This window comes from Podarcis melisellensis (genome assembly GCF_964234715.1).
Source record: "Podarcis melisellensis genome assembly, chromosome: 13".
Classification (NCBI taxonomy): Eukaryota; Metazoa; Chordata; class Lepidosauria; order Squamata; family Lacertidae; genus Podarcis; species Podarcis melisellensis.
In genome coordinates this window covers 23122046-23137012 of record NC_138545.1, presented here as the reverse complement: position 1 = coordinate 23137012, position 14967 = coordinate 23122046, and the positions used below count along the sequence as shown (strand labels likewise).

The 14967-nt window shown below is 39.7% G+C and overlaps 1 protein-coding gene across 1 annotated transcript; it reads left to right on the top strand.

The window, feature by feature from the left end:
• Positions 1 to 6219: 6219 nt before the first annotated feature.
• Positions 6220 to 13888, top strand: LOC309354759 (vomeronasal type-2 receptor 26-like; the record flags this gene model as incomplete). Its single annotated transcript, XM_081885030.1, has 6 exons — positions 6220 to 6299; positions 6912 to 7203; positions 8409 to 9269; positions 9969 to 10196; positions 11312 to 11438; positions 12990 to 13888. The coding sequence occupies 6 exons, from the start codon at positions 6220 to 6222 to the stop codon at positions 13886 to 13888; spliced, it is 2487 nt and encodes an 828-aa protein (XP_081741156.1).
• Between the last annotated feature and the right edge of the window lie 1079 nt (positions 13889 to 14967).

Sequence of the window (14967 nt, the reverse complement as noted above, 5' to 3'; positions counted from 1 at the left end):
ATCTGAATGTGCAACCTTGGAAGGTAATTTTTCACATAAATCGTGGCTTACAATGTGCAGCTGAGCAGAGGGAGGAGGAAAGAGCTATGCAAATATTAGTCACTAATGGACTGACTTTTATTGGCAACGGTTTGCACACTTTGGCTTGGCATTGGCAAGTATCCAAGCATCCAAAAACCTGATTGGTGACCACCTTTCAGCCAGTATGCTGTGGAGGTTCATGGGGGTAGAAGGTACCTCAGGCTTATATGAAGCATGAATCAATCACAAAGGGATTTGAAGTGTTCTGACCGATTCACATAATATCCTGTATATACATTACATTTCCATACCTGAACACAACACATCCCTTTTCTGAAGCATATAGTTTTAGAATGAAAGACTGGGGGGGGGGGGGTTTGCACTTTAATCATTTTGTAAAATCAGACTTGCACCTTATAAAATCTCATTTTGTTTCTGTTCACTCTAGCTTCATCATTTCCTAAGGAGAATTTCATTTAACAATACCGTTGGTGATACAGTGTATTTTAATGAGAATGGTGAATTAACAGCTGGATTTGATATAATAAACTGGGTTACTTTCCCAAATCAATCTTTCTTAAAAGTGAACGTGGGAAGAATGAATCCACATTCTGTGCTGGATCAAGTGTTCACAATTAATAAGGAGGCCATCACATGGCACATGGCATTTAATCAGGTGGGTTCAAAACAGAGAAAACTAGGAGAAAGTACCCAGCATTTCTCGGGATTTATATGGAACAAACAACAAGAAGAAAAAAATACTGAGATATATAAATGGATAATGTAATCTGGTTCTCACAGTGACCAGTCAGATGGAACCTGTAAACACAACCTGAGCAAAAGAGCACCACCACCACCACTTGCCCCGGCTTCCAGAAACTGGAATTCAAAAGCATTTTTGGCTTGGATGGTGGCGGCAGAGCATATCTGCCATAGCACAGCCACTGATAGTCCTATCCTCTATTAATTTGTCCAATCCATTTTTAAAGCCAACCAAGTTGGTTCTGAAAAAGAACTTAATTCATGCACTGCATAAATAACTTTTTTCCATCTTGAGTCTTCCAACATTCAGGTTCATTGAATGTCCATGACTTCTAGTGTTATGGTGGGGGGGGGGGGAGGTACATTTCTCTATCCACTTTCTCCATGTCATGCATAAATTTATAGATTTCAATTATTTCACCTTTTACTCACTTTTTCTCTAAACTAAAAAGTTCAAAATGCTGCAACCTTTCTTCATAGGGAAGTAGCTCTATTCCATTGATCATTTTCGCTGTCCTTTTCCGACTCTACAATTTCATTTTTGAGGTGAGGCAACAAGAACTGTGCATAGTATTCCAAATGTGATCACACTGTAGATTTGCATAATAACATTATGTTTTTGACAGTTTTATTTCCAATTCCTTTCCTAATGATCCCTACAATGGAATTTGATTTTTTTTACAACTGCCACATAGAAAATGAACAGAGAAATTAGCACACACACAGACATACATTACTACTCTCTCTCTCTATATATATATAGTAGTAGAAAATAAGTACTTATTTTGGTTCATAAAATCACCCCAAAATGTAGCTTTGTATGTAGTATGTTTTGCTCATTCAGACCAAGTACTGCTGAGCTTCTGTGTCACTATGCTTATATGGGACCAGCAATGATCAGAAGGTTGTTATACCAAGGCATCCTTTGAAAACCAAACTGTTCTCTATTAAACTTGAAACCTTGCTCATATTTTCCTGAGTTATTTCCACCTGTTTAGAAATTGAAATCTAATCCATTTGATTCTCTTTGCAAGTACAGTTCTTTCTTTCTTTTTTGATAGGTGCTGCCCCTTGCCAGATGTAATGAAAACTGCCATCCAGGTTACAGCAGAAAAAAGAAAGAAGGGAAACCATTTTGTTGTTTTGATTGTTCTCCTTGTCCAGATGGGAAGATTTCAGACCAGAAGCGTAGGTGGAAAATGTTTAGGGTCATGAATGACATGCCACCAGTGCTAGCACAATCCTATTCATGCCTATTTGATACGTATGTGGTGATTTTGGACCCAGATGCAGTGAAGGCTGTGCAGGGTGTATGCAATGTAGTACAACCAACAGAAGAAACTTGTATTGGGATCCTTTTAGGCCACAACTTTATTGATTACAGATGAAAGCAAGTTTGGTGTAGGCATCGGAAGTGTACCTAAAAATGCACCCTGGTTCCTCTGGTTTATAAAAACTGTTGAAGGTCACCGGCTATCACAAAATGTGGGTGCTCAAAAGCTTGCAATGGTTGCCTATATACTACTGGTCAATGTTCAAGATTCTTGTATTAATTTAAAAGACCCTTAACAACTTGGGTCAAAGATACTTCTGGAACTGTTTGATACTTTATATCCCTTTCCCAATCACTGAGGTCTTTGGAAGAATAGTCTTCTGGGATCAAAACATGCAAAAGTGACACGGTCTGGAAATACAGATTTGCTCATCTGTAGTCTGAGTGTTTAACAAACTATGCATTTAATTAGTCAAGATATTTTTTAAAAATGCTGAAACATCAACATAGGACTGTTGCGGGTGGGGAAATAATATTGTTTTCAAATCTTGTCTTATAATGATAAATGACAGTTCATTTTTGTACTGAGAATACCACAGCTTGCCCATCATTAATTACTAAGGGACTAACACAGCTTTTGTTCTATTTTTCAGATATGGACTATTGTTTCCAGTGTCCAGTGGGTCAATTTCCAAATAAAAACAGAGATAAATGTCTCCCTAAGAAACTGAACTTCCTCTCTTTCACAGAACCTTTGGGCATCACTTTATCTTTTTTCAGTTTCTCTTCTTCTCTAGCAACAGCTTTTGTGTTAGGAATTTTCATTAAACATAGTAATACTCCCATCATCAAAGCCAATAATCGGGATCTCACCTTTTGTCAGCTCATTTCTCTATCACTCTGTTTCCTGTGCTCCTTGCTCTTCATTGGCCATCCTAACACAGTGACCTGCTATTTAAGACAAACCACTTTTGGTATGATCTTCTCACTGGCTGTTTCTTGTATTTTGGCAAAAACAATCACAGTGGTTCTGGCTTTCATGGCCACTAGGCCAGGATCCAAAAAGAGGAAATGGTTGGGGAAAAGATTGGGAAACTGTATTATTTTGGGGTGTTTCTTTATTCAAGCCTGTATTTGTGCTGTATGGCTCTGTATTGCTCCTCCATTCCCAGATTTTGACATGTATTCTCTGGCTGGAGAAATCATTGTAGAATGTAATGAAGGGTCGGCCATAATGTTTAATTGTGTCCTGGGTTACCTGGGATTCTTGGCTATTGTTAGCTTCACAGTAGCTTTTCTAGCCAGGAAGTTGCCAGATAGTTTCAATGAAGCCAAGTTCATTACTTTTAGCATGTTGGTGTTTTGCAGTGTTTGGGTGTCCTTTGTTCCAGCATACCTGAGCACCAAAGGAAAATCCATGGTGGCTGTGGAGATCTTCTCTATCTTAGCCTCCAGTGCTGGATTGCTAGGTTGTATCTTTGCACCTAAATGCTACATAATTATTATAAGACCTGAGCTGAACAGCAAGGACCAACTAATAAAAAGAAATTAGCAACAATCTACCTGTTTCTGTAAGGTCTTGGGAAATCGATGCTGCTCATTCCTCTTAATCATGGCAGCAGGGAAAAATCACATTGGAAATAGCTCTTTAGGTATTGTTTGTGATAATGGTTGATTCCCCCCACAAAAAAATTGTGCAATAGTTGTAACTTTGGTGAAATGTCTGTGTGAGTTTGTGTTACTCAGCTATATGTAGTTCAGCCTGAAATAGGCTGTGAGATACTGTACAAAAGTCAAAGGTTTATTACTAAAAGTTAAATTTCATGTAAGGTTCTCCCTGCTGTAATTCTGTACAAGAGCATACAGTGCAATTTTGCTATTTTTACAAAAATTAATTTATTTTGCTGTTTCTAAGAAATAAATAGAAAATTAATTTACATATAAAATCATTTGTGAATATAAGTTATAAAAAACCTGTTATGGACCAAATTAACTGGGCTGTCTAATGGTCCCTTTATTGTAGCATCCTCTAAATCAGGGGTGGCCAACTCCCAAGAGACTGCGATCTACTCGCAGAATTAAAAACTGGTAGTGGTCTACCCCCCTTTTTTGGGCTTAGGTCAAAGTTGTTGAGCTTTTTTTTAGGAAAGAAAGCCCTATTTTTGGAGGGTTAAGGTCAAAGTCGTTGAGCTATTTTTAAGGAGGAGGAAAGCCCCGGTTTTTGAGAATTCAAGCCTAAGCTCAAAGGAGAAAGGGGAACAGCCACTCAACAACAGATCACTGGAGAAACAAGCTGCCTTACTGAGTAAACTCAGTCTTCCGTTCTACAGATCGTGCAACAATGGAGGGTGGGGCGAGGGGGCAGGGCCAGATTCTCTTTTACCAATGCTAAGGAAAGGGACCCAGTGATTGACTGCGATCTACCAAAACCTCCTGGGCATCTACCAGTACATCACGATCGACCTGTTGGACATCCCTGCTCTAAATTGTCATTATATTGCTGCTACGCAATTGGAGTCCTGTGCACTCCAGGCAGGAAAAAAATTAAAGACATGTTTTCACTGCCATGGGGTCAAACAGTATTCCCACAATGCCACTTTCTAGAGGAAATGATCCTGTAGGGATTACCAGAAACTCGCTTCTCAGCCCACACATTTAATCTAGTAGGATCCCAGAGTCAACGGCATCAAAAGATGTTGAGAAATCCAGGAGAATTACCGAAAAGCAGCCCCTGCTCATTGTTCTGCCAGTAAAGTTTTCTCAGTGCAACCAAGACTCTTTCAATCCCAAACCCAGGCCTGAAGCCAGATTGAAATGGATCAGGATAGTCTATTTCCTCCTGAAGCTGCCCAGCCACCACCTTCATTTGAACCTACCCCTCCCAAATGTGCCTCAGCACCCGTAACCCTTTAGGGGTTAACAGAACCACCCCTTTCCTCTCCAAACAGTGACTGAAAGATGTTCACCAACATCATCTTTCTGTTTCCCTCTTTAATACACACTGTTCCTGCCAATTGTGACCTACTGATTTAACCACAGATTCATGTAGCTGACCCATGTGGTCCATCTGGTATAGGGGGTAGCTATTCATCCAGCATTGCTTTGCTGAATGGGCAAAAATAAGAATGTGTGTAGCTGATTTTGGACATAGGGACAAAAGTATTACTCCTCCCCCCTTTTGGAGGCAAATAAATAATCCCATGCTGCAGCAACTGGATAGGTGCCAACCGGCCTTGCAACTCCTGTAGGAAGACGAATACCCAGCCTTTAAAGTCAAGCTTTAAAGTCAAGTCAGTGGCCATTTCCCACTGGCCAGCTTGCATGAGATATGTGCCCTTCACCACTTCTCATTCTGGACATGCAGAAGACCAGCCTTCCACTCACCCACAATGGGAAAGAACTGCACACTATCACACATTGATTTGAATGAAATATTTCCTGTAACATAGCCTGCTCTCAGCACCATTCCAATATATCAGCTCTGCACATATTTCTGTTATCCCTATACTAATCAAGGTACAATAACTCTTCTATACAAGCTGCAAGTTGCAGCTTCTGAAAACCAATAAAAACTACATTTATTGATAATATCTCAAACTACTTGAATCTGTAGCCACAATGCAGCAGTCATAATGAAACAGCATGTCATGAATGTATTACTAACTTACAGTGAATTCTAGGCATGTTTTGGCCTTCTGCTGCACAGCACAATACCCTAGGGGCATGACAATAAACACTAGAATTATCTTTAAAAATTGCTTGAATTCATTCTTCCATGTAATTTCCCCCATATATATTAAATGCCCTGTATTTTTTTAATATATATGAATAATATATTTAGAATGTGTATTTAAAATATCACTATGATGGATTGTGATCAAGCAGACATATACCAGCCTGATAGTGGGCAGTTTTGTTTTATCAAGAGAAGCTAGAGCCACTGAAACTTGCATCCAAGCTGATGGAGGATGATAGATACAGACTGAATATTCTGAGTCAAAGTTTACCCACAGATGACAATGCTACTTTTTTTGCTTCTGATCTTTCTGTGGATGCTGATGCCTCCAACTGAATGCAAGGCACACAGTCTTATGTGTTCCATGATGGATCTCTTTCACTTCCAATATAAGTATTATCAGACAGGGGACTTTATCATTGGAGAGATGGCTACTCTGTTTGGCTTTATGTTTGAGGAAATAACCTTCAGTGAACACCCAACAACGAAATTTGTAGATGAAATTACGTAAGGGGATGGTTCTTATTGTTTAAATTTAAAATATGCAATAGATCATGTCACCATAATTAAAAATACTTTGTAGAAAAATATGCACTTTCAGAAAATAGTCTGTGTGACTTGTTTAATAGAAATATAAATGAATATAAAATACATAAAACACATACTGTGTTGCATAAGCTTACACAGTTGGTCAGCTTGAGAGATGGTAAATTAAAAAGAGAAAACATTAATGGAAACATCTTCTTTTAATTGAATTCATGAAAAAAGCATGCACATTGAGGAACATAAAAGATTTTTGTCCTTATGGTAAATTAATATTTTTAAAAATATTCATTGGATTATATGATATAAAAGATGGTTGATCACCACCTGAAAAAACTTTCTAATCTCAATCAACACTCTTCAAAGAATGTGTCTGTTTTATATTTTCATACCCTCCCCACAATAGGCATATGTGTGCATGTGTGCGTGCTCTCTCTCTCTCTCTCTCACACACACACACACACACACAAACACACAAACACACACTGCATTAATGTACACTGTGGCATTCTTTCAAATATGTGCTTCATGTGATGTTGAATATCTGTTTGATTCACAATGTAACTTTTATTTTAGTTTAGCAGTGAAAAACTACCAGCATGTCCTGTCCTTAGTATTTGCAGTGAAGGAGATCAATGAGGATGCAAAAATCATACCAAATGTCAGCCTGGGGTTTCAAATCTATGACAGCTACACAAATGCAAGGATGACTCATCAAAACATCCTGAAACTTCTGTCCACCTCAGAAAGGACTGTCCCCAACTTCAAATGTGACAACAAAAAGAATATGATAGCTGTAATTGGAGGAATAGATTCTGAAGTCTCCCTACATATGGCTATTATCCTGGGAATTTATAAGATTCCACAGGTACAATGTGTGCATGGCTCTTGATTATTGTTTTTAATGGGGTAATATTTTACAAAGGTGTAGCCAATGTGGTGCCTTCCAAATATTGTTGGACTGTTACTTCTATCACCGCTTATCATGGTGGGTATGCATCATGGTGGGTGTGGCTGAGGGCACAAGGTTGGCTACTGAAATAACCTTTAAACGTATATGCAAACCTTTATTTTTCTTTGCTCCTCTTTGAAAGAGATGTGTAACTGAGAACACATATTTTGAAGATCCCCTGCTTAGGTACAACAAAGCAATGATTCTCATTTATTCCTGTCCAAGAAGTTGGACTACAACTCTCATCATCCCCAGCCAGCATGAGCTATTGCACCTGGCTGGGTGCTTCCTCCAGACCAGCAGTCCTGGAGAGATTGGAGCAATGTCACATTTTACTAACTGTTGGTAATGCTGCTGGGAATTTAAGTCCAATGACATCTAGAGGACACCAGATTGGAGAAGATTACAATATCCTATGAGAAATCACTGACTTTTTACTGTGTGACATGGTTTCTTCATCTCCCATGGTAACTGAGTGTGTCCATCAAATTACTTTACTCATCATGTAGCTGCTGGTGCTGATTCCCATTATTACTGGCAATATAGATATCAAAAAAAATTAATGTTAAGTCATTGAAAGTTGTTACTTCAGATGACACACAGAGAGAAATCTTGCTTGGTTGAATAATAAATTCAGCATTTCTCCCCAAATTAAAGTAATATATATTAATTTATCTCACAACCAAATACCCAAAATAAAACTAAAGAATTAGTTCACGAAATTCAATAATGATAATAAAAGCAGCAGCAGCAGAAATAATCTCTCACTATGAAGAGGTAAAAAGTGTCCATAGGTTTCTATCTTCCTTTATATCAGAAGTAAGTCCTGTTTTGCTCAGTGGGATTTAATTCCAGATAAGAGTAACTGCCTAAGAGTTGCAGTTTAACCTTGAAAGATAGCAAAGAGGTTGGCATAAAAGTTTGGAAAGCTTTAGGTTATGAAAGATAATAAACCCAATTCAAAAACATTTTTCAATGAAACCTTTCACATTTTCCCCAAGTAATAACACTAGGATACTTTTAAATCAGGATTTTCTACTTGGCTTTTTCTTATTACACATTTGGAATAAGTAATTGTATTTTAAGAAAAGTTTTATTTTCTAACAAATTTCTTTGCTTAGATTGCCTATTGTGTAATAGCTCCAGTGATTTGCATGAAAACCCAGTTCCCTTCTTTCTATCGAATGGTGCCCAATGAAGAATATCAGTACAAAGGGATTGTCCAGCTGCTCTTGAGTTTCCAATGGACATGGATTGGGATCATTGTATCAGACGATGATGATGGAGAAAAATTTCTGCAGACCATGATGCCAATGCTCACTCGGCATGGAATCTGTACAGCCCACATAGAAAAGGCAGTAACTGTTTCTCAAAATATAGAGGCAATGCAATCACCATATGCCATCCAGTCCAAGGCCACTTCACTAACCAACTCAAAAATCAAAGTATTTGTTGTAAATGCAGAGCCTCAGACCACTACATGGCTGATGTGGTTCGCATATTTCTATTCAGTACTGGAAGATATAACAGAGGCATCAATAGGCAAAGTATGGATTATGACAGCCCAATGGGATTTCTCATTGGAGTCATTGCAGAGGTACTTTGATATAAGGACATTTGATGGCACATTATCTTTTGCCATTCACACAAATGAAGTCCTGGGATTTAGAGAATTCATTCAAACATTACAACCTAACACAGCAAAAGGAGATGGGTTCATCAGAATTTTCTGGGAAAGGGCATTCAGCTGCTTATTATCTAAGAATAACAAGGAAAATACTGATCATTGTACTGGTGGAGAGAAGCTGGAAAACCTCCCTGGGCCTTTTTTTGAAATGGACATGACCGGTAAAAGCTACAGCATCTACAATGCAGTCTATGCCATAGCATATGCTATACGTAAGATGTTCTCACTGAGATCCAAACACAGAACAATGGTGGACAAATGTAAAATGAGTCTTCCAAATTGTGAATCCTGGCAGGTAATGTTTCACATGAAGTCATTCTTCTGTCATGGCCAGGTTTATATGTGATGTCCTTTGGTTAACTGAGTATAGTAAGAGAAGGAACTCTTAACAAAATATGCCACATCTCTTTCTTTAAAAACTTGTTTTTTCTCATGTTCTGATGCTTTCTCTTCTTCACTAATTGAGGAGCAGTGCGATCATGTAAATCCATAAATCATATATACATACCATACTTTTTCTTTGTATGGTCCAGTTGGAAGTAGACAGTGGATCTGCTTAATTTGTAGAATTCCAGTTCCTTTCCACCAATATTCAAAGTCCATTGTTGATAGACTCATGACTTCAGCTACTTTCCAAACAAATGTCACCACTGTAGGAGCTATAATTCCATTACAGAATCTACATGACATTATGGTCATCAGAATAAGAGAGTGTATCCATATATGCTCCAGATTTACCCTTTCTGGGTGAAATGCAATGTTAAAAGAAACACAATTCCCAGCCCAAATTAGCCAATTTTCAACACCTATTTACAGTAGTAAGCCTTTGATTAGAAGCATGTGAAGAACTTGAAAAAATCAAATATCCTTACAGAAGGATGCAGCTACTCACAAAAACCAAGTACAACAGAGGATCTGCTGCAGGAAGAAACATAACTCTGTGCTTAATTAATGGTAATATCTCTCTCATTTGTGTTTGACTTTTTCAATGTAGCTTCACTCTTTCCTAAGCAAAATCACATTTAACAACAGTGCTGGGGATACCATCACATTTAACAAAAATGGTGAATTAACTGCTGGCTTTGACATTATAAACTGGGTTATTTCCCCAAACCAATCCTTCTTAAAAGTAAAAGTGGGAAGGATGGATCCACAATTGTCACAAGAGCAAGAGTTCATTCTGGATGAAAAGGCCATCAGATGGGACAGCACATTCAATCAGGTGGGATCTGACTGTATAGTATAGTACTGTATATATGTATTGTCAGGGATAGGGCAGAGGAGGAATGGTGGAGACCACCTGCCCACCCTGAACCTTCCAGAGAAGAAGAATACAGTTCAGAATTACAACAGGGGTTTGAGGGAGATCACAGCTCAGGGGCAGATGAGGGGGGAAGCTGGGAAATAATGGGAGAGGAGGAGGAAGAAGAAGAAAAGGAGGAAGCACTGGGGGGCGGGCGGCAGCAGCTGACAGACACAGTGTCTTTAGAAAGCATTCCAGAATCCCCCCTCTACCAAAACTCTGTGAGCCTTGAAAGTAGGAAAGCAAAGAGCTCAAAGGCAGAGGGCACTTTTCAGCACCCATGGTGATGACGCATGAGAAAATAGGAGAGACGGAGGGTTAGGGTGGAGACTCACAGCACCATTATTCCAAGAGGCTGCATTCTCAAGCCTCTCTCTGTAAATATTGTATAAAAAGCAGGTGGGAAGGACTTTCCCTTGCCTTATCCATTCCCACTAATCTGCCGTGGGGGTTGGTTCCTCTGCTGCCTGATAGGTATAGCAGCACACATACACTCAATTAGCAATACATACATACACATACATTCAATTAGTTCTCATATTCAAAGCTAAAAGGAAATCAATATGAATCTCTCTCTCTCTCTCTCTCTCTCTCTCTCTCTCCCTCTCCCCCCCTCTCTCTCTCTCTCTCTCTCTCACACACACACACACACTCTCTCTCTCTCTCTCTCTCTCTCACACACACACATATAACACCCACCCACACCCACCCACCATATTTTTGCTCATAACTGTACACAGTATTAGTCTGGATTTCAAAAACAAACAATGCATGGGTGTGGCAAACTTAAGAGCATGCTCAGTCTAATTTGACAGTCTAATGCAAACAAATGTGATCAGGTGGAAACTGCCGAATTATGCTTGTATTCAGTGCTAGCCCTACTTAGAATAGGTCCACTGAAGTTAATGTACATTGCTAACTTAGGTTCCTTAATTTCAATGAGTCTACTTAGAGTCTGACTAGCACTGGATGCAACCCTATGTGTACAAATCCATTTAAAACAGATCCACCCACCCCCATTTTTTTATGGATAGGTGCTGCCTCTTGCTGTGTGTAATGACAATTGTCATCCAGGTTACAGCAAAAAGAAGAAGGAAGGAAAGCAATTTTGTTGCTACGATTGTGCCCCATGCCCAGAGGGGAAGATTTCAGACCAGAAGGGTAGGACATGTAATGTGCAGCATTAAGATATAAGCAATTTAAAATACTTTTCATTGGTTTTGGTTTATTATCAATTGAGTTCTCTAAATTAGGTCTGGGATAGTGAGAAGCCAGCCATGATGTATGCCCCTAACATGCTGCAGACATATAGCCCTGAATACTTATATTTAATTAATAACAAAACGTTATCTTCATTCTGGCAAAGAAAATATTTATTAAGGTATGACTGTAAATGTCCCTAAAATTCCACATGACATAAACATTGCTGATACATACTGGTAAATCATACATAAATCATACATACATATACTGGTATAATCTTTATACATACTGGTAAATCATAACACCATCTAACTGCTTTTGGTAATTGATGTAGTTGTTCATAGCCCCCGGTCCTCTTCATGGCCCTGTTTTGTAACTTCTGGATGAGGCTGATCCATCTTGTACAAATAATGTATGTTTTGCCTTGCCCTGTTATGCCTTGAATATCACTGCAATGTAAAATTCCCTGCTGGAAGGCTGCAGAGGTCAGCAAGCTAATCAACCTTCTCTCTGATATCTAAACAAGGTATCTAGACAAATCCGGTATTTAGAGAGATATAGTATCAAATCAGCTCACCATTTCAGAACCCCACTTTCACGGGGTCATCGGTTATCCTGCAAAAGTCATTTTTGCACTGGGAGGGCAAATACCATCTATTTTATTGGGGCTATCTTTAATGTATGAGGAAACTACCAGTCCCTGAAAATAGGTAAAATTTGTACTCACCCAAAAAATACTGCTGATATTCAACTTTAATTTTGCCACACACTCCACTCCCTGAACATGTTGAAAAAGTCTAGACCAAATATTACAGTCCAGAATTATTATAAATCCATAGAGAGTTGTTTTATTATGGTGAGATTAAGCATCAACCTGAGCTTTACTTGGCATCTGAGGGGAAAACTAGATGGCTAGCAGTGACTGAAATCCACATATTCCACCAAAATCTCATTTAAATTATATCAATAATCAAAGGGAGAGCTTTGAAATTTAAAAAAGCAATTTATGATAAATAGAATCATAGAGTTTGGTTCATGCCAAATCCTAGAATCGCAGAGTTGGAAGGGAACACAAGGATCATCTAGTACAAACCCCAGCAATGCAGGAACATTTCTCCTAACATGGGGCTTTAACCCACAACACTGAGATTAAGTCTCAAGCTCTACTGACTGAGCTATCCCTCCCCCCACTCTCTGGATAATCAAGGTTTTAAATGCATGGGGAGGCTACGCATGCGCCCACTACAAGGAGTTGCCCTCAACACATGGAGGGCGATAGGGATATCCACCCGCGTACTTCCTCTGCCACACAAAGTTACAGTAATCATTGGCATAAACCTCTGAACAGAGCTGTGGTTTCAAATTAAAGCAATATATGCACAGAACGCAAAGCATTAGAGACAGATCTATTAACTTAATTGGACAGAGAGTGAAAATATTTAAAAAAAGAAAAGTGATGACAGGCTGCAGGGATAGACACATAAACTTCTTTTTCTTCTTTATTTCCAGACATGGATGAGTGTTCAAAATGCCCAGAAGGTCAGTATCCAAACAGGAACAAAGATCAGTGCCTTTCAAAGAGAGTCAACTTCCTCTCATTCACAGAAACTTTGGGGATCCTTTTAACTTTCTTAGCTTTGTCTTTTTCTCTGATCACAGCTTTGGTGTTTGGAGTCTTCGCTAAGCATCAGAACACTCCCATTGTCAAAGCCAACAATCGAAACCTCACCTACTCTCTGCTTATCTCACTATTACTCTGCTTCCTCTGCTCGTTGTTATTCATTGGCCTGCCCCAAACAGTGAACTGCTGTTTAAGACAAACTGCTTTTGGTGTCATCTTCTCTGTAGCTGTTTCCTGCATATTGGCAAAAACGATAACTGTGATTCTCGCTTTTGTTGCCACCAAGCCAGGGAGCAGCATGAGAAAATGGGTGGGGAAAGGATTCACAAACTCTATCATTCTTGGCTGCTCCTTTATTCAAGCTACTATTTGTGCTGTGTGGCTATGCACTACTCCCCCATTTGCACATTTTGACATGCACTCCCTTACTCAAGAAATTGTAGTGGAATGCAATGAAGGTTCTGTCACTATGTTTTATTCTGTTCTGGGCTACCTGGGATTCTTGGCCATTGTTAGCTTCACTGTGGCTTTTCAGGCCAGGAATTTGCCAGACAGCTTCAATGAAGCCAAGTTCATCACTTTCAGTATGTTGGTTTTCTGCAGTGTTTGGATGTCTTTTGTTCCTTCCTATTTAAGCACGAAAGGAAAATACATGGTGGCTGTGGAGATCTTCTCCATCTTGTCCTCCAGTGCTGGGTTACTAGGTTGTATCTTTGCTCCCAAATGCTACATAATTATCCTGAGGCCAGAACTGAACAAGAAGGAGCAGATAATAAAGAGATATTAGTAAAATAAAACTAAATCCAAGAGTATGGCATTTTTATTGATGTTTTTTAAAATCATATGATCCATTGGTCATTAGAGTCTTCTTAAGAATGGTAGTACTGTTTAATTGAGGGTGGTTGATTTTGAGGAAGTGTAGAGGAGAAAAATTATTTAAAGTCTTCACAAATTTGTTTTGTAGAAAAGACCTTTTTTCCTGTTTCAGTCTAATGGCAGCTATAGGATTCCTTTTGGTGTACCGACCTCCCCGCTGCACCAAGGATTCCCTGTCCGAGCTGCTTCAGGTCGTGGCGGATGTTCTCCTGGAGACACCTAGCTTGGTTGTCCTAGGGGATTTTAACATCCATGCCAACACGACCTTACAAGGGGCCGCTCGGGACTTCGTGGAAAGCATGGCCTCCATGGGGCTGTCCCTGAATAAGTTGGGCCCAACTCATAGTCATGGACATGCCTTAGACCTGGTATTCACCTCTAGTGACGTGGGTGATCTGACACTAAGTAAAAGTGAAACCAAAGAAGTGCCATGGTCAGATCACTTCCTGGTGCAACTGGACTTCTCCGCGACCCTTCCCCTCTGCAAGGAGGTGGGACCAATTCGGATGGTCCGCCCCCATCACTTAATGGATCCAAATGGTTTCCAGAGAGTGGTAGGGGATGCTTTATCCCATGTTGATGGCCTTTCAGCTGATTCCCTGGTGGCCCGCTGGAATGCGGAGTTAACCAGGGCTATTGACTGTCTGGCTGCGAAGCGCCCTCTCCGATTGCATGGAGCCCGGACAGCCCCGTGGTTTTCTCCGGAGCTGAGGGCGATGAAACAATCGCTGAGACGGCTAGAGCGTCGGTGGCAGAAAACTCACCCCGAATCTGACCGGACACAGGTTAGAGCTCAACGTCGAGCCTACCAAGTGGCGATAGCGATGGCGAAGAAGACTTTCTTCACCGCCTCTATTTCATCTGCAGAAAATAGTAGCAGGAGACTCTTTCAGGTGGTCCGTAATTTAACGGAACCACCTTTACCACCGGGGCCTTGTAAAGACCCCAAGATCTCCTGCAACGATTTTGCAAAGTTTTTTGCAGATAAAA